We start from the raw sequence: 18,225 nt of genomic DNA on the forward strand, positions 1-18,225 counted from the left end.
GCATATGTAGTGATTATTATCTCATAGTGTTATTTACATTTTCTTGATGATTAATGATGTTGAGTGTATTTTCATTTGCATAGTGGCTACTGTGTATTTTAGTTTTCAAATGTTTGTTCAAATTCTTCACCCACTTTTAACGAAGACATAAGACTTATTTTTGTATTCTGAACATAAGTTCTTTGTCACATAAAATGTACTGTGAATGTTGGGTTTTAAATACTCCAAATGAATGGCTAGAGAATTGCTATTTGTGTAAATATTTATATGTCAAAGGGATGCTAACAATTTACTTTATTGCTCTAAAATAGAGAAGTTGCCAGAATGCTGTGGAGTTTTAGTGGAAAACGTGATAGTTGGTGTTACTGAGTAAATTTGAGTGTTAAATGTCAACATAAGCTAACGGCCAAGATAGGGACTTCTACTGCAGGGTGGTTCCTTGCAGCTGTGACTCAACTGGTCCTTCACTGCCAACATACCTGGGGTTGGATTGTTGGCCTGATGTTTGCAAATTGAGGAACCTTAGGGCAAATCACTGAACTTCGGAACTGCTTTCCTTTTCAATTACATGGGGATTACCCCACTTTTGAGATACTTGTAAGGATTATATGAGATGAAGAGGTGAGACAAGGTATATAAAAGTCCTAGAACAGAGTGTGTCGTATAGTATGGCTTCACAAGTACCCTCATCTCCTTTCCAGTCCTTTTTTTTTTTTTTGAGACAGTCTGACTCTGTTGCCCAGGCTGGAGTGCAGTGGCACCATCTTGGCTCACTGCGACCTCCGCCTCCCAGGTTCAAGTGATTCTCAAGCCTCAGCCTCCTGAGTAGCTGGGATTACAGGCATGAGCCACCGTGCCCAGCCAGTCCTTTTTTTATATCACATAAGTTTTTAAATTGAGAAGAAAAGTCAGTAACCATCAGTTATATTCAGAGAAAGAACTCCATTCCTCTTCATTTTTATTTGTTTATTCAGCAAGTATTGATCAAATGTGCTTTGTACCAGGTACTATGCTGTACGTTGGGATATAATGGTGATCAAGGAGATTGTAGATTCTGGCAGGGAAAACGGACATCAAACATGGCGACCCGACATAGCGAGACCCTGTCTCTAATAGAAGAGTTTTAAAAAGCACCTGGCTGTGGGCCAGGTGCGGTGGCTCACGCCTGTAATCCCAGCACTTTGAGAGGCCAAGGCGGTTGGATCATGAGGTCAGGAGATCGAGACCATCCTGGGTAACACAGTGAAACCCCATCTCTACTAAAAATACCAAAAAATTTGCCAGGCATGGGGCTGGCACCTGTAGTCCCAGCTACTCAGGAGGCTGAGGCAGGAGAATGGCGTGAACCTGGGAGGCGGATCTTGCAGTGAGCCAAGATCGCGCCACTGCACTCCAGCCTGGGCGACAGAGCGAGACTCCATCTTAAAAAAAAAATTCACCCGGGTATGGTGGCATGTGCCTGTAGTCCCAGCTGCTTAGGAGGCTGAGGTGGGGCGGATTGCACGAGCCTGGGAAATGAAGGCTACAGCAAGCTATGATCATGCCACTACACTCCAGCCTGGGTGACGGAGTGACACCCTGTCTCAAAAAACAAACCCACAACAAGGAATAGCAAATAACGAGTGCACCTGATTTAATCCTAGGAATCAGAAAAAGACTTGTGGGGAAGTTACATTTAAGCCGAGAGTTAAGGAAGATAAAGATGAGGAAGAAGGCAGGCTGACTTGGTTAGAAAAAACATGTGTGCAGGCCAGAGAAAATAATGATTCTTAGATGACTCAGTTCACCTAAGAGAGAGGAGGAAGAGATGGAGCACTGGATGAGTTTGGGATTGGAAATGAATGCAGGAAGGCATCAGTAACAAGCCAAATTCCAGAGTTTGGAATTGTCAGAATGGCAGTGAGAAGTCATCAGAGGCTTATAAGCAGGGAAGTTAAATGTTCAGATTTACCCTTTGTGTAATGTCACTTCAGTTGCAAGTTGGAAAATGGACTAGAAGAGTATAAGAATAGGGGCAAAGGGACCTAAGTTAGGGTGAAGTCTCTGCTAAAGAGGGTAACTAGGGTGGCAGTAGGGGAAGGAAAAAGCAAATGGGCTATGAGGGTTGAAAGTAAAGTCTGTGATGGTGGCCAAGTACTTTCACAGGCAGCCGGCTGATCCTGTGCCCTTCCTTGAGAAGGGGAAAATGGAAAAAGGGAGTAAAAGGTTTGGAGGGTGGTGGAAAATGAACTCCATTTGGCATGACTGACATTAGTGGAAGCCCACTTGAAATAAATAGAGTGTAGGTGACCAGTTGGCAGGTGGGATTCAGATGTCAGGTCTGGGTGAAGATTGAACGGTTGTCAGCGTTTCTGTGGTAATTGAAGACACAGGAAAAGATTATGATGTCCAGGGAGAGTGTGCAGTGGGAAGAGTAGAGAGCCTAGAACTGAGTCCAGGGAGCACCAGTGTTTTAATAGATGAGTGATGGAAGAGAGAGACTGAGGATTCTTCAGCAAGGTAGGAAAAAAACCAAGAGAACGGTTGTAGGGCAGAAGGTACTTACAGAAGAAGTGCGTGGGGATGGTTTAGCCTTCCCTGCTTCCTTGCCTTCCCTACCTGTTGGCCCAGGCTTTTTGCCAAAGATTCAGAAACGAAAAAGAAATTTCTTGAAATGAATGACTTGACTTGATTTCATTGTACACATTTAATTTAGCAAAACCTGTTCATTGTATCTCAAGCACTATGCTAGCTGCTAGGGATTTGAGGATGAGTTATCTTTGTTTCCGGAGGTGGTATGGAAGAGGGGTAGTTGGGGAATAATTTTTTGGCCATGTTTCCATGCAGTCTGGTTTAGACAATTCGGGGTCTAATAAAACGTTTTCTTCTCCTCAGAACAAACAGTCCCAATTAGAAGCCATCTTATGGAGTTAGGTCTAACAGCAGCAAAATTTGCTAGAAAACGAGGGAATGTGTCCCTTGCAACAAGACTGCTGGCACAGTGCAGTGAAGTTCAGCTGGGAAAGACCACCACTGCACAAGATTTAGTCCAACATTTTAAAAAACTATCAACCCAAGGTCAAGTGGATGAAAAATGGGGGCCTGAACTTGATATTGAGAAAACAAAATTGCTGTATACAGCAGGTTAGTAAAATTAATTATGGTTAATACATGAGTATAATAAAAATCATGTATATGAATGTTACTGTGTATGTTATAAGGTAGTAATAGGAAAGTTGATCATTTCCATCTGTTGAAGAATATTTGCATCCTGAATAATAAGTTGCTTGTTACTGACTTACCTTTATAATTCTATGGTTTTAAAAGAATTTTGTTGCAATGTATTACAGTAAGAAATACTTGTAGAGATCACTGATCACTGATTTTACATGTTTTTTTAACTTTACTATTTTGGGCCAGGTGCTCATGCCTACAATCCGAGCACTTTGGGAGGCCAAGATGGGAGGATTGTTTGAGCCTAGGAGTGTGACACCAGCCTGGGCAACAGAGTGAAACCTCAGCTATACTGAAATTCAAAGAAATTAGTGGGGTGTGGTGGAATATGCCTGTAGTTCTAACTCCTTGAGGGGCTGAGGTAGGAAAATTGCTTGAGCCTGGGAAGTTGAGGCTACGGTGAGCCCTGATTGTGCTACTGCACTTCAGCCTCGGTGACAGAGCAAAACCCTGTCTCAAAAGAAAAAAAAAGTTTAGTATTTTGGCTGGGCATAGTGGCTCATGTCTGTAGTCTCAGCACTTTGGGAGGCTGAGGCAATAGGATTGCTTGAGCCCGGCAGTTTAAAACCATCCTGGGCAACATGGTGAGGTCCTGTCTCTATTTTTTTAAGTTGATTATTTTACACTGAAATAATGTCAGTCATTTGCATTTTTGTTTGTTTTCTAACCCAAGTGCCTCCCTCCATCATTTGCTTTTAAAGTTTCTAAGTTCTGACTTTGTGGTTTTCTGTAGGCCAGTCAACGCATGCAATGGAAATGTTGAGTTCTTGTGCCATATCTTTCTGCAAGTCTGGGAAAGCTGAATATGCAGTTGCTAAGTCAATTCTGACACTGGCTAAATGGATCCAGGCAGAATGGAAAGAGATTTCAGGACAGCTGAAACAGGTTTACAGAGCTCAGCACCAACAGAACTTCACAGGTCTTTCTACTTTGTCTAAAAACATACTCACTTTAATAGAACTGCCATCTGTTAATACGATGGAAGAAGAGTATCCTCGGATCGAGAGTGAATCTACAGGTAGCGTTTCTTTGTTAGCTTTAGAATATTAATTTTAGAAGCTATTTTTTTTTCTGTTTTAAAGTTTATAATGTTATGCTGGCTATACTTTTCCATAAAAAATATATCTGTGGAAATTGAGTTTATTTTATTGTTGGGAAATAACTAAAACATATTTAGGATCGAATGCCATTTTGGAAGTCACTGAACTCTGCCCCCAGGCTATTTGCTTTTATGGACTTAGATGTTTTTGCTGACAATAAAATCCTGCCCCTCGTATCAAAAAATTTCACCTCACAATAGAAGGAGCAACAAAGATTTAAAATAGTTACCTGTGTTCGTATTGATTGGTGGAACACAGAAACTATAGAAAGATTCCAGTTTCCCATTTTCATGCTAGTGCTAGTAACAGAAAGATACCTTACAGATAGGGTAGTTGATTCTTTCCATGTTTGAGTGCCTGTTGTGGAAGGCACCATTCCCCTGTTTTTAAAATTTGAGAGAAAATTTGGGAGATGATTTTTGTTGCTGAAACATGAGAGTATACCTTAATTTTGTTGTTCTGAAGTCTGAGAGTTTAGTTACTTACATTGGTGTTAATAATTTTGATAGGGTCTTGATATTCTTAAAGGATTTGTCTTGTCATCATTATAAATCTTCATCTTGGCAAATGCACTATAGCAGGCAGTGTCTTCACCTCTAACAAGGGAATAAAGATGTTTACCTCATGAGTCTGTATGAATGAAATGGTATACTCATCACCTATTTATTATTTTTGCCAGAATGATTAAAGTGAATCTGATCATGAGGAAATAGCCAGTCAGATTCATAATGCAAGACGTTCTACAGCACAGTTGACACCTGACTGTTTACAGTGTTCAGTGTCATGAAAGACATTGATGTCTTCCACAGGAGATAATATAATCTTACTTGGGAAGCTAATGAATTCATTTCAACATACCAACCTTTTAGACAACAGAATTCATATTTGTGCCTTATCAAGTTATGTACAGTAATATTATGGAACTTTTGATTGTTTGCAGATGAAAACCTAAAATGCTAATGGGAGTGTCATTAGGAATTTATGAATGTAATGTTGTTGAGTTCTTTTATTATAATTATTTTTTTGTCCATTATGGCAGTGCATATTGGAGTTGGAGAACCTGACTTCATTTTGGGACAGTTGTATCACCTATCTTCAGTACAGGCACCTGAAGTAGCCAAATCTTGGGCAGCGTTGGCCAGCTGGGCTTATAGGTGGGGCAGAAAGGTGGTTGACAATGCCAGGTATGTTTAAATGTGTAGTTTATGCATTGCATAAATAGATATTTAAATGTCTGCTGATATGGTAAAGTTTTGGTAGCTAAAATACTGATGACTTGTTCATTTTTATAGTCAGGGAGAAGGTGTTCGTCTGTTGCCTAGAGAGAAATCTGAAGTTCAGAATCTGCTTCCAGACACTATAACTGAGGAAGAGAAAGAGAGAATATATGGTATTCTTGGACAGGCTGTATGTCGGCCAGCGGGGATTCAGGCAAGGAAAACATGGTGCTTGGGGCAAGACTGCTACTCCAAATCATTGATTTTGAGAAAACTGATCATATATATTTGATAAAATATTGAATGGGGCTTACCAATTGTTGTTGTAAACAAAAACTTCTGCGTTTTAAGATGAAAATGAGTTATATTTTTCTAAGAAGAATATACTTCTTTTGAGAAAATAAGGTATTTCCTTAGAGTCCTGTTAAAAGTAGGTGAAGTTGGCCTGGCATGGTGGCTCACACCTGTAATCCCAGCACTTTGGGAGGCCGAGGTGGTTGGATCACTTGAGGTCAGGAGTTTGAGACCAGCCAGCCATGGCAAAACCTCATCTCTACTGAAAATACAAAAATTAGCAGGGTGTGGTGGTGCATGCCTGTAATCCCAGCTACTCGGGAGGCTGAGGCAGGAGAACCATTTGAAGGTTGCAGTGAGATCGCACCACTGCACTCCAGCCTGGGTGACAGAGTGAGACTGTCTCAAAAGAAAAAATTAATAAGTGAAGTTCATTTTAGGTAAATTAAATTTGTTTTTAACTTACTCATCAGAAATTGTAGTTCTTAACCCTTGGTTATGAGCTTTTAAAATATGCCAGTGCACTGAAATTTACCCCCATTTATTCTGAATGAGACATGTGTGTGCATGTGTGTGTGTGTGCGTTTAAACTTACTAAGTGATGCTAATGTGCAGCCAGTGTTGAAAATGGACTAGATGATCTTAGAATTCACACTCTATCCCTTCAGAGTTCCGTCAATTTTAGAATGCCAATCTATGTTATTTATAAAGTTGCAGTCCTCAAAGGCATGGATTTTATTTGCCAAGCTAAGCTATATCGATCAGTTCTTGCTGTAAACAGCAGCGTATCTAAGTCTCTGCCTAAGCTGGTGTCTGGTACGTGCACAGTACTCTGAAGAGAATGAGGTTTAGTATATGTATTCTGTGTACATTCAGCTTCAAACTTTTGAGCAGATTGTGCTTAAGTTTTTGCAGGCATAGGCTGGGCGCGGTGACTCACACCTGTAATTCCAGCACTTTGAGAGGCTGAGGCAGGCAGATCACCTGAGGTCAGGAGTTTGAGACCAGCCTGGCCAACATGGTGAAACCCTGTCTCTACTAAAAACACGAAAAAGCAGCAGGGTGTGGTAGTGGGCGCCTGTAATCCCAGCTACTCAGGAGGCTGAGGCATGAGAATCGCTTGAACCTGGGAGGCTGGGAGGCAGAGAGGTTGCAGTGAGCTGTGATCGTGCCATTGCACTCCAGCCTGGATGACAGAGTGAGACTTTGTCACAAGGAAAAAAAAATTTCTGCAGGCAGAATACTGTATTGTAACTTGGAAGCATTTAAAGTACAACGAAACCCCAGAAAAGTCTAATCTTTGCTAAATGCTTGTATTCTTCTTCACTGGCTTCATATTAGTAAATGTATCATAAAGAGAAGCATACTGACACTGACTTAGTTTATATAACACTAAATTTGGGATAATTTTATATATGAGAAGAATGTTTTTATGATAGTCAAATTGCATACCTTTTTCCCTTTTCAGTTTGTATTTAAAATAGCATTTTGTGCACAATTTCTTTTCAGGATGAAGATATAACCCTTCAGATAACAGAGAGTGAAGATAATGAAGAAGATGACATGGTTGATGTTATCTGGCGTCAGTTGATATCAAGCTGCCCATGGCTTTCAGAACTTGATGAAAGTGCAACTGAAGGAGTTATTAAAGTGTGGAGGAAAGTTGTAGATAGAATATTCAGCCTGTACAAACTCTCTTGCAGTGCATACTTTACTTTCCTTAAACTCAACGCTGGTCAAGTATGTAGCACAGTGTTCTAAGAAAATTAATTTGGAAACTTTTTCTTACTAAACAAAAATAGTGTTCTGAGTTATTTTCTTATTTATTCCCCTCATCTTTCACTCTTAGATTCCTTTAGATGAAGACGACCCCAGGCTGCATTTAAGTCACAGAGCGGAACAGAGCACTGATGATGTGATCGTCATGGCCACATTGCGCCTTCTGCGGTTGCTCGTGAAGCACGCTGGTGAGCTTCGGCAGTATCTGGAGCACGGCTTGGAGACAACACCCACTGCACCGTGGAGAGGTGACACCTGCATAAAATGTTTCTGGAAAAATAGTTTCTCATTAGGATATATAAGATTTTAAAAAGTGGTTTCCTTATGTTTATTATTTGAATGTGTAAAAGAACAGCCAGATTAAGTTCCTAGGACACCCTACACTACTTGTTACATCACTAGGACTTTACCTCCCACCTTTCCAAGAAATGGGAAGCTGAAAGGCAGGAGCTTTTTATGTACAAAATGAATTTTGGAGAGGATGGTGAATAATTTTCAAAAGGTTTTATATACCCTCTGTAAAAATTGTCTGTGTCTGCCTTGTTTGTAGGCATTCACAGAAGATAATTTCTCCACAACATTTTTGAGTTTCCCTGGACTTTGATTACAGCCCTGTATCTAAACCAACCTTAACCAGACTTGCAAATCAAGAACTGGTTGATTGTGTGTGGTTCTTTATTATCACAGGGAGAAATCTGAACTCTTAAAATTTGTACTAATGCTGACACACATCAGGTTTTCTCTGTTTGATCTACGATGCTGATAGTTTCTTCATAGTTTTAAATAACTTTAAAGCATCTTTCTCTCTTCTCATCCTGAAGGAATTATTCCGCAACTTTTCTCACGCTTAAACCACCCTGAAGTGTATGTGCGCCAAAGTATTTGTAACCTTCTCTGCCGCGTGGCTCAAGATTCCCCACATCTCATATTGTATCCTGCAATAGTGGGTACCATATCGCTTAGTAGTGAATCCCAGGCTTCAGGTATGGAATATTCAAATATTGCTACTTTTAAGTATAAGTTATTGTGCCAGTAATTTTAGTTAGGTCAAAGTTTTTAAGCCTTATGTTCCAGAGTCGTTAGAGTTTGTAGGCTTTTTTTTTTTTTTTTTCTTTTTTCTTTTTTCTTTTTTGAGATGGAGTCTCACTCTGTTGCCCAGGCTGGAGTGTAGTGGTGCCATCTCAGCTCACTGCAATCTCTGCCTCCCAGGTTTAAGCAGTTCTCTGCCTCAGCTTCCCGAGTAATTGGGATTATGTGCATGTGCCACCACGCCCAGCTAATTTTTGTACTTTTAGTAGAGTAGGGGTTTCACCATCTTGGCCAGGCTGGTCTTGAACTCCTGACCTGGTGATCCACTTACCTCGGCCTCCCAAAGTGGTGGGATTACAGACATGAGCCACTGCGCCTGGCTGTAGGTTTTTTAATAGTAATAATTAGCATTTATTGAGGAGTAACTACTATGTATCTGACACCAGGACGTGTGCTTTACACATTACCTGTAGCCTTGACAGTAATCCACCAAGACGTGGAGAAATAGAGTAACTCTGCCAGGCTCACTGAGCTGTTACTGGTAGATAAGAATTGTACCGAACTTTTGGCCAGGTGCGGTGGCTCACACCTGTAATACCAGCACTTTGGGAGGCTGAGGAGGGTGGATCACTTGAGGCCAGGAGTTTGAGACCAGACCAGCCTGGACAACATGGTGAAACCCTGTTTCTATGAAAAAATACAAAAAATTAGCTGGGTGTGGTAGCACACACCTGTAGTCCCAGCTATTCGGGAGGCTGAGACACAAGAATCACTTGAACCCAGGAGACAGGTTGCAGTGAGCCGAGATTGTGCCAGTGTACTCCAACCTCAGCAACAGAGCTAGACCCTGTTTCCAAAGGAAAAAAAAAAAAAAGAAAGGATTATACCAAGTTTTGAACTCTGGCTTGAAGAATACATTATTTGTTAAACACTTACTATCTTTCTCCTTTGTATCTTCCATTAGCTTGTAGTATTAATAAGTATGAAAGCTCAACCTATAAAAAGGCAGAATATCCACAATCTTTAATCAATTCAATGCATGGAAGGCAAATCAGTTCAGTGAGTGCTCTTGAGTCAAATAGATTATGAGTGTTTTCCCTAACTCAGCATATGCACATGGGAGAAATGTTCAAAGTATTCCTTGTTCTCCTATTTCATTACAGGAAATAAATTTTCCACTGCAATTCCAACTTTACTTGGCAATATTCAAGGAGAAGAATTGCTGGTTTCTGAATGTGAGGGAGGAAGTCCTCCTGCATCTCAGGATAGCAATAAGGATGAACCTAAAAGTGGATTAAATGAAGACCAAGCCATGATGCAGGATTGTTATAGCAAAATTGTAGATAAGCTGTCCTCTGCAAATCCAACCATGGTGTTACAGGTACAAAGAAACTCACATGTTGTAGAATAATTTTTTATAGAGTAATCAAAGTTGCTTTTGCCAATCTGTATTGACAATCACTAGTCAGGGTTCTCTAATTGTATAATGAGCACAAATTGTACACACTTAACTTACGAAGTCCAGTGTTTGAAGAGCTGTGCTGTGGGTAGGCTTGTAGATGAACTGTTTGGGTGTGCCGTGTATGCAGGTTCAGATGCTCGTGGCTGAACTGCGCAGGGTCACTGTGCTCTGGGATGAGCTCTGGCTGGGAGTTCTGCTGCAACAACACATGTATGTCCTGAGACGAATTCAGCAGCTTGAAGATGAGGTCAAGAGAGTCCAGAACAACAACACCTTACGCAAGTATGTTTCCATACACTTGTCCTGAGATGGTGAAGCCGCCTCTTTTTTTAATGTGTCAAAGTATAACATAAAATTTACTATTTTAATCATTTTTAAGTGTACAATTCAGTGGCATTAAATACATTCACAATATTGTACAACCATCACCATGGTCTGTTTCCAGAATTTATTCATTATCTTAAACAAGAAGCTCTGTAGTCATTAAAGATTATCTCTTCATTTCCCCCTCACCTCAGTTCCTGGCCACCTCTATTCTACTTGCCATCTCTATGAATTTGCCTATTTTAGCTACTTCATAGAAGTAGAAACATACAGTATCCATCCTTTCGTGTTTGGCTTTTTATACTTAGAATAATGGCCTGAAGGTTTATTATGTTGTAACATGTGATAGAATTTCATTTTTTTTTTTTTATGGCTGGATAATATTGTATGGATACACCACATTTTGTCCATCCTTGTGTTTATGGACAGCTGGGTTGCTTCTCCATTTTAGCTCTGTGAGCAATGCTGCTATGAACATTGGTGTACAAGTATCTGAGTCCCCGCTTTCTATTATTTTATGTGAATTTCGTGTATATTTTGTGGATGATCCAGTGGATTTGCTGAATTGTATGGCAGTTCTACTTCTAACTTACTGAGGAGCCAACACACTTTTCCACAGTGGCTGCACCATTTTACAGTCCTCCTAGCCATGCATGAGGGCTTCTTTTCTTTTCTTTTTTTGACAATACTTCTTTTCTTTTCTTTCTTTTGACAATAGCTGTAGTGATGGATGCGAAGTGGTATCTCATTGTGGTTTTGATTTGCATTTTCCTAATGAATAGTGATGTTTAGCATCCTTTCATGTGTTTATTGGCCATTTGCATATCTTTGGAGAAATGTCATTACAAATCCTTTGCCCATTTTTTAATTGGGTCTTTTTTTTTTTTTATTGTTGAATTGTAGGAGTTCTCTATGTATTCTGGCTACTAACTAGCCCTTATCAGATCCATGGTTTGCAAATATTTGCGGCCATTCTGTGGGTTGTCTTTTCATTCTCTCCATAGTGTATAGCATTTTTTGATTTACAAAAGTTTTAATTTTGGTGTAGCTCAATTTAATTTGTCTGTTCTTTTGGTGCCATATCCAAGGAATCATTGCCAAATCTGGTGTCATGAAACCTTTCCCTTATGTTTTCTAAGAGTTTTGTAGTTTTAGGTTTTACGTTTAGGTCTTTGATCCATTTTGAGTTACTGCTTCATTCTTTTGCATGTTGATATTGCATTTTCCCTGCATCATTTAATTCGTTGAAAAGAGGAGCTGCCTCTTTTGTGAGCTGCATTTTTTAAAAAAACAAAAAAACAGTTATTGGTCGGGCACGGTGACTCATGCCTGTAATTCTGGCACTTTGGGAGGCCAAGGCAGGCGGATCACAAGGTCAGGAGATCTAGACCATCCTGGCCAACATGGTGAAACCCCGTCTCTACTAAAATACGAAAAATAAGCTGGGCGTGGTGGCACACGCGTGTGTAGTCCCAGCTACTCAGGAGGCTGAGGCAGAGGAATTGCTTGAACCCGGGAGGTGGAGGTTGTAGTGAGCCAAGATTGCACCACTCCATTCCAGCCTGGCGACAGAAAAAAAAAGATTCTTTGTTAGTAATTTACTTTGTGAATATGTTATTGCTCTGTTTAGACTTATTCCTTGGTACTGTTTACTTAACAGTTGATATATTTAAATTGTTCCATGTTTGTGTAAAACTTTAATGTACACATTTAAGTTTTTGAATAAAAATGTCTTCTTGGTCAGAGAAGAGAAAATTGCAATCATGAGGGAGAAGCACACAGCTTTGATGAAGCCCATCGTATTTGCTTTGGAGCACGTGAGGAGTATCACAGCGGCTCCTGCAGAAACACCTCATGAAAAATGGTTTCAGGATAACTATGGTGATGCCATTGAAAATGCCCTGGAAAAACTGAAGACACCGTCGAACCCTGCAAAGCCTGGGAGCAGCTGGATTCCATTTAAAGAGGTAGAGAATAATCCCAAGCATGCTACTGAAACGGCACATCACAGTTCCCATGAGATATGAAATTTAAATAAGTGGACACCTTACTTGGAATGTAAGAGATTTTATAAGCCTGTAGAAGGCAGCCTGTGGCCAAATAAGTGTTTCTGTTTAAGAATTTGGAAATCAGTGGGCAAAGGGGGATGGATGGCAAAGGTGCCCAATCTTTCATGTGTGGAAGGCTCACACCAGTGAACAACAGATGAAGAAATTAGCCAAGGAAGGGCCTGTGACCCTGAGCTAAATATTGGTTGCCTGCTTTATTTGCCTCATAAAAGATAAGAAATTTAACCCTGTGCCTATGTAGTTTTTCATGAGAAGAGCATTCAGTATTTCTAATAGACAAAATAGTCACTTATAACAACATAGATTTTTATAAGTAGTTGTTCTGGAATCAGTTCCACATATGCTGCATGGAACATACTTGAGAATCCTTATCTTTTATGTTTTGGTTTTCTTAATTCTGTATTCTCTTAGGTCTTTATCTTTTCTAGCAAATAACACCATTAGTTGGGGGAGCTTATTACTTTGTAGCTGCAGCTTTTCCTTCTCCCTCCCTCTTTTCTCTGTGTCTTACCTTTATTGCTCCTAACTGATTTCCTTACTGAACTTGAGCAATGAGAAAGCTATTAAAAGATACATGTAGAAACAAAAAGTACAGCCAACTTTAGCAAATGCAAGGTGCTAAATTCAGAGCAAATAACTAGAAGTACAGGAAAGAAAACTAACATGAAGAATGAAGTTTATTATGTGTTCTTGCCAAAACTCGAGTTTCCTTGTGTGTGTGTAGGTGGGTGGGGGGGTGTTGTTTGTTTTTTTGAGATGGAGTCTCACTCTGTTGCCCAGGCTGGAGTGCAGTGGCACAATCTTGGCTCCCTGCAACCTCTGCCTCCCGAGTTTAAGTGATTCTCCTGCCTTAGCCTCCCATGTAGCTGGGATTACAGGCATGCAGTACCACGTTTGGCTAATTTTTATACTTTTGGTAGAGATGGAGTTTCACCATGTTGGCTAGGCTGGTCTCGAGTGGTCCACCCTCTTTGGCCTCCCAAATTGCTGGGATTACAGGTGTGAGCCACCACTCCTGGCCTGTGTTTCCTTGTGTTCTAAGACCAGTTTCTTGTTTCTTTGTTTCTCTTTCAGTAAATCAAGTTAGAAAATCAGAAGAGGATATAGGAGGAAACCCTGTAAAACCCTGTGTGTGTGTGTGTGTGTGTGTGTGTGTATGTGTCTATAATCACAGAAAAATTTTAAATGATTTTATACATTTTAAAGAATAATTTTAAAAATTAAGAATACCTGTGTCTCTCTTTTAGATAAAGTACAGCTCAAAAAAAAGGAATTATCTAAAGAAATTAAACTTTATTGAAGTCCTACTTCTCTCCCTAATTATATCTCCCCACCCACAACCAGTTTTCTGAGTTTTAATTAATCCCTATCTACTTTTTAAAAAATAGTTTTTGTTTATAGATGCATTTCTAAATGACATTGTTTAGTTTCTGCCCATTTTTGAACTTCTACGAATGAGATCATATTGTATGTACATGTCTACATTTTTTACTACCATATTGGATCGCTATTAAGTTTTAAAATAATTCAATGATTTTTTTGTGTGTGTTTGTGTAGCTAAACAATGTTCTGTTATGTGAAAATACCACAGTTTATTCTTTTGTCATTGAGCACTTGGGGTGTTTCCAATTGGTTTTTTTCTTTTTATGAACAGAGCTTGCTAAAGATTGCTTTACATTTTTTCACATGGAAGCAGAGTCCAGAATTTTTTAATTTGGGTGCATATTATTGAGTTCGCTGCATGTAACAACACACCTGTACATACAGTTCGTTCCCTGTGATTATTAGAAAGTATTATGGGGCTTTTCTGCAAACCTCAAATGGTCAGACCTAAATGGTTACTTCTCTTTTAAAAATGTTCTTACTTGTCTTTTTCTTCAGTTTTGTTAAGTTTCTTAGAAATCCACCAGATTTCCTCTCCTCCAGTTTGATAAGAGTAGATTGAGCCTCATTTTTTCTTGTAATTTAATGTTAATAACTTTGCAGATGACTTTTTAAAGGTTTGTCTAACTGACAGCTGACTGCTAGCTGTACCTATTGCAAGGACTGGATTGTTTTGGTGTTGTGCATACATAGCTCAACATTGGGGAATTATTAATAGTTTGCTAAAAGCCCCAAATTGGGTGATGACCACAGCAGCGTTTTCCCTCTATTTCCTGTGATTTCACTGCTTGTTTGGACAGAGGAAAAGAAAGAGTCTTAACAAAGTAAGAATCCTGTAGTACACATCAGCCACCGGTGTTAACCCATCCAGGATTGCCCAGATCCCAGCACTGAGTTAAATATAGAAATTACAACAACAGATAGTTGTATGGTTTTTAAAATTTACTTTTGTTGTTGTTTTTGAGATAGGTTCTGCCTCTGTCACTCAGGCTCGAGCGCAGTGGCGTAATCTTGGGTCTCTGCAACCTCTGTCTCCTGGGCTCAATGATCCTTTTCTCCTGCCCTAGCTTCCCGAGTATCTGGGACTACAGGCACGAGCCACTGTGCCTGACTAATTTTTGTATTCTTTGTAGAGATGGGGTTTTGCCATGTTGCCCAGGCTGATCTTGAACCCCTGAATTCAAGTGATCTGCCTATCTCAGCCTCCCAGAGTTCTGGGATTACAGGCATGAGCTGCCACCCCTGGCCGAAAATTTACTTTTATGCCAGATTGAATGTGGAAGAAAATAAGTGTTCTAATCTAATGTAAATTTGTTTCTCCCATCTTATGAGTATAGATAATGCTAAGTTTGCAACAGAGAGCACAGAAACGTGCAAGTTACATCTTGCGCCTTGAAGAAATCAGTCCATGGTTGGCTGCCATGACTAACACTGAAATTGCTCTTCCTGGGGAAGTCTCAGCCAGAGACACTGTCACAATCCATAGTGTGGGCGGAACCATCACAATCTTACCGACTAAAACTAAGCCAAAGAAACTTCTCTTTCTTGGATCAGATGGGAAGAGCTATCCTTATCTTTTCAAAGGTAGGATTTAAGACTTACTCCATTTTTCAGAAGAGTATTAGTTTTACTAATGCTTTGTGTGGGTGTATATGGTAGGAGATTATTTCAGGCGAATTTCTGTATGTTATTATTAGCCTGCAGTGCCCTATGTCTTATGTGCTTTTGAAGGGTAGTGGTTGGATGCTGTGCAGAAAGATTTTCCACCCCCACTTTGTGTATGAACTTGTACAAGCAGGACAAGTGAGGTACAGCTAATAATGCTAACATCTACTGCCAGTATCTTGTCCCAAAATAGAATTATTTAATGCTCTCAGCATGCCTCATGGACTGTCAGTTTTTGACTGCCATTGCTAGTTGAAAAAGAGGAGTGGTATGCTCCCAACCCTGTTTAATCACCTATTCTAGCTATTTTAATTTTGTTTTCATAGGACTGGAGGATTTACATCTGGATGAGAGAATAATGCAGTTCCTATCTATTGTGAATACCATGTTTGCTACAATTAATCGCCAAGAAACACCCCGGTTCCATGCTCGACACTATTCTGTAACACCACTAGGAACAAGATCAGGACTAATCCAGTGGGTAGATGGAGCCACACCCTTATTTGGTCTTTACAAACGATGGCAACAACGGGAAGCTGCCTTACAAGCACAAAAGGTTGATTAAATTATCAACACAGTGTATTAGTCTATTCTCTGTTATTGTGTGAAATGCTTCTAGGCTTACTAGACCATTTTTGCATATTTATAAGCGGTTAAAGAAGGAAAAGACTTGAGGTCCCTAGGAAAGTATTTTTGAGGTTTTTTTGTTTTTTTTTTTTTTTTGAGACACAGTCTTGCTCTGTCGCCCAGGCTGGAGTGCAGTGGTGTGGTTTTGGGTCACTGCAACCTGTGCCTCCCAGGTTCAAGCAATTCTCCTGCCACAGGCTCCCAAGTAGCTGGAACTATGGGGGGTGCACAACCACAACTGGGTAATTTTTGTTATTTTTAGTAGAGATGGAATTTTGCCATGTTGTCCAGGTTGGTCTTGAACTCCTGGCCTCAAGTGATTCACCTGCCTCGGCCTCCCAAAATGCTGGGATTACAGGCATGAGCCACCACCGCCTCTGGCCTTGAGGTACCTTTTATAAAAATAAAATTGTTTGCTTTTTTGTTTTGTTTTGTTTTTTAAAGGAACAGGGTCTTACTTTGTTGTCCAGGCTAGAGTGCAGTGGTATGATCATAGCTCATTGCCGCCTTGAACTTCTGGGCTCAAGTATTCCTTCCACCTCAGCCTCCTTAAGTGCAGGGATTATAGGGATGAGCCACCACACCCAGCCAAAAATAGTTATATAAGAGGCAAAAATGATGGCATTGGGTTTATCTTAACTTGAGACAGATTTGGAGAAGGGGAATGTGTGGTTGTTCATCACTCAGTAACTTGATAATTTACAGCTTAATGTTTTTATTGGATTTACCATTCTTTTAAATTAAATTTGTAAACAATTGCTTTAAAACCCAGTTCTTTTATATTTGTAAATAAGCAATTTTAAATTTGAAATTAATCACCATGGCATCCTATTTTGTATCTGTGAATTTTATGCTTTGATTTAGACTAGGAGGAGTTTAATTTAGAATATATTTTAGCCATGTATCTGAGTGCTTAATATATGCCAGGAACAGTACTAAGCTCTTAGGATACTGAGATAAATTTTATACAGTCTTATCTTCAGGATCCCACATCTAGCTAAAGAAAATGCTTCTGATTAGGGTAGGTAGGGGAAAAGAGCAAGAGTTTGAAAGGAGTCAAGTTTTAAACCTAGGCACAGGAGACTTCAGAATTGTTATTGAAGGATAATTTCGAAATAGTAATTAGAAAAGGGCTATCTAAATTCTCATGTAATGTGTTTTTGAATTTCTGTTAATTTTATATTACTGATTAAGTCGTGTGAAGAATGAAGTATGTGCATAAATTATGAACTAAATTGTAAAACTGAATTCTGTATTATAAAGAAGAAAGTAACTTGAGTGTTTAGTTTTGAATTGAACCTTAAGAAAATTAAACAGTAGACTGATTTTTCAATAAAGTGAATGGGCCTAATTAAAAGGTGTATAAGAAAGATCCATAGTCGGCCGGGCGCGGTGGCTCAAGCCTGTAATCCCAGCACTTTGGGAGGCCGAGACGGGCGGATCACGAGGTCAGGAGATCGAGACCATCCTGGCTAACATGGTGAAACCCCGTCTCTACTAAAAATACAAAAAACTAGCCGGGCGTGGTGGCGGGCGCCTGTAGTCCCAGCTACTCGGAGGCTGAGGCAGGAGAATGGCGTGAACCTGGGAGGCGGAGCTTGCAGTGAGCCGAGATCGCGCCACTGCACTCCAGCCTGGGTGACACAGCGCGAGACTCCGTCTCAAAAAAAAAAAAAAAAAAAAAAAAAAAAAAAAAATTTACTATCCTAGTTATTTTGAAGCATATATTTTTTTCATTCTTAAATATTAATAATGCAAGAAGTATATATATGTGTGTGTATGTATGTGTGTGTGTGTGTGTGTGTGTGTGTATATATATATATGATCTTATTTTTCTTGACTGTGGTGTCATTATTTCACGAAAAAAGTAGCAATAATTCCTTAATGTTAATTATCCTGCATTCAGAAATTTCCTATTTCTCATGTTTCTTTGGAGTGGTTATATTCATAGAATAAGAAATATATACATATATATTAATAAATATATATTCATATATATATATATATATTTTTTTTTTGAGATGGAGTCTCGCTGTGTTGCTAGGCTGGAGTGCAATGGTGCG

At 39.6% G+C, this 18,225-nt stretch overlaps 1 protein-coding gene across 1 annotated transcript in view; it reads left to right on the forward strand.

Moving 5' to 3' along the window:
* Positions 1-16,115, forward strand: part of LOC112613721 (serine/threonine-protein kinase SMG1) — an 86,851-nt gene extending 70,736 nt beyond the window's left edge. The window contains exons 30-41 of the mRNA XM_025369454.1: positions 2,875-3,123; positions 3,947-4,231; positions 5,353-5,497; positions 5,606-5,744; positions 7,334-7,564; positions 7,674-7,851; positions 8,425-8,586; positions 9,796-10,013; positions 10,222-10,376; positions 12,163-12,385; positions 15,208-15,454; positions 15,862-16,115. Of these exons, the coding sequence (XP_025225239.1) occupies positions 2,875-3,123; positions 3,947-4,231; positions 5,353-5,497; positions 5,606-5,744; positions 7,334-7,564; positions 7,674-7,851; positions 8,425-8,586; positions 9,796-10,013; positions 10,222-10,376; positions 12,163-12,385; positions 15,208-15,454; positions 15,862-16,100 (2,471 nt within the window). The 3' untranslated portion in view covers positions 16,101-16,115. The remainder of the gene's footprint in view (positions 1-2,874; positions 3,124-3,946; positions 4,232-5,352; positions 5,498-5,605; positions 5,745-7,333; positions 7,565-7,673; positions 7,852-8,424; positions 8,587-9,795; positions 10,014-10,221; positions 10,377-12,162; positions 12,386-15,207; positions 15,455-15,861) is intronic.
* The last annotated feature ends 2,110 nt before the right edge of the window (positions 16,116-18,225 follow it).

Source organism: Theropithecus gelada, chromosome 20, assembly GCF_003255815.1.
Source record: "Theropithecus gelada isolate Dixy chromosome 20, Tgel_1.0, whole genome shotgun sequence".
NCBI classification, from domain to species: Eukaryota; Metazoa; Chordata; class Mammalia; order Primates; family Cercopithecidae; genus Theropithecus; species Theropithecus gelada.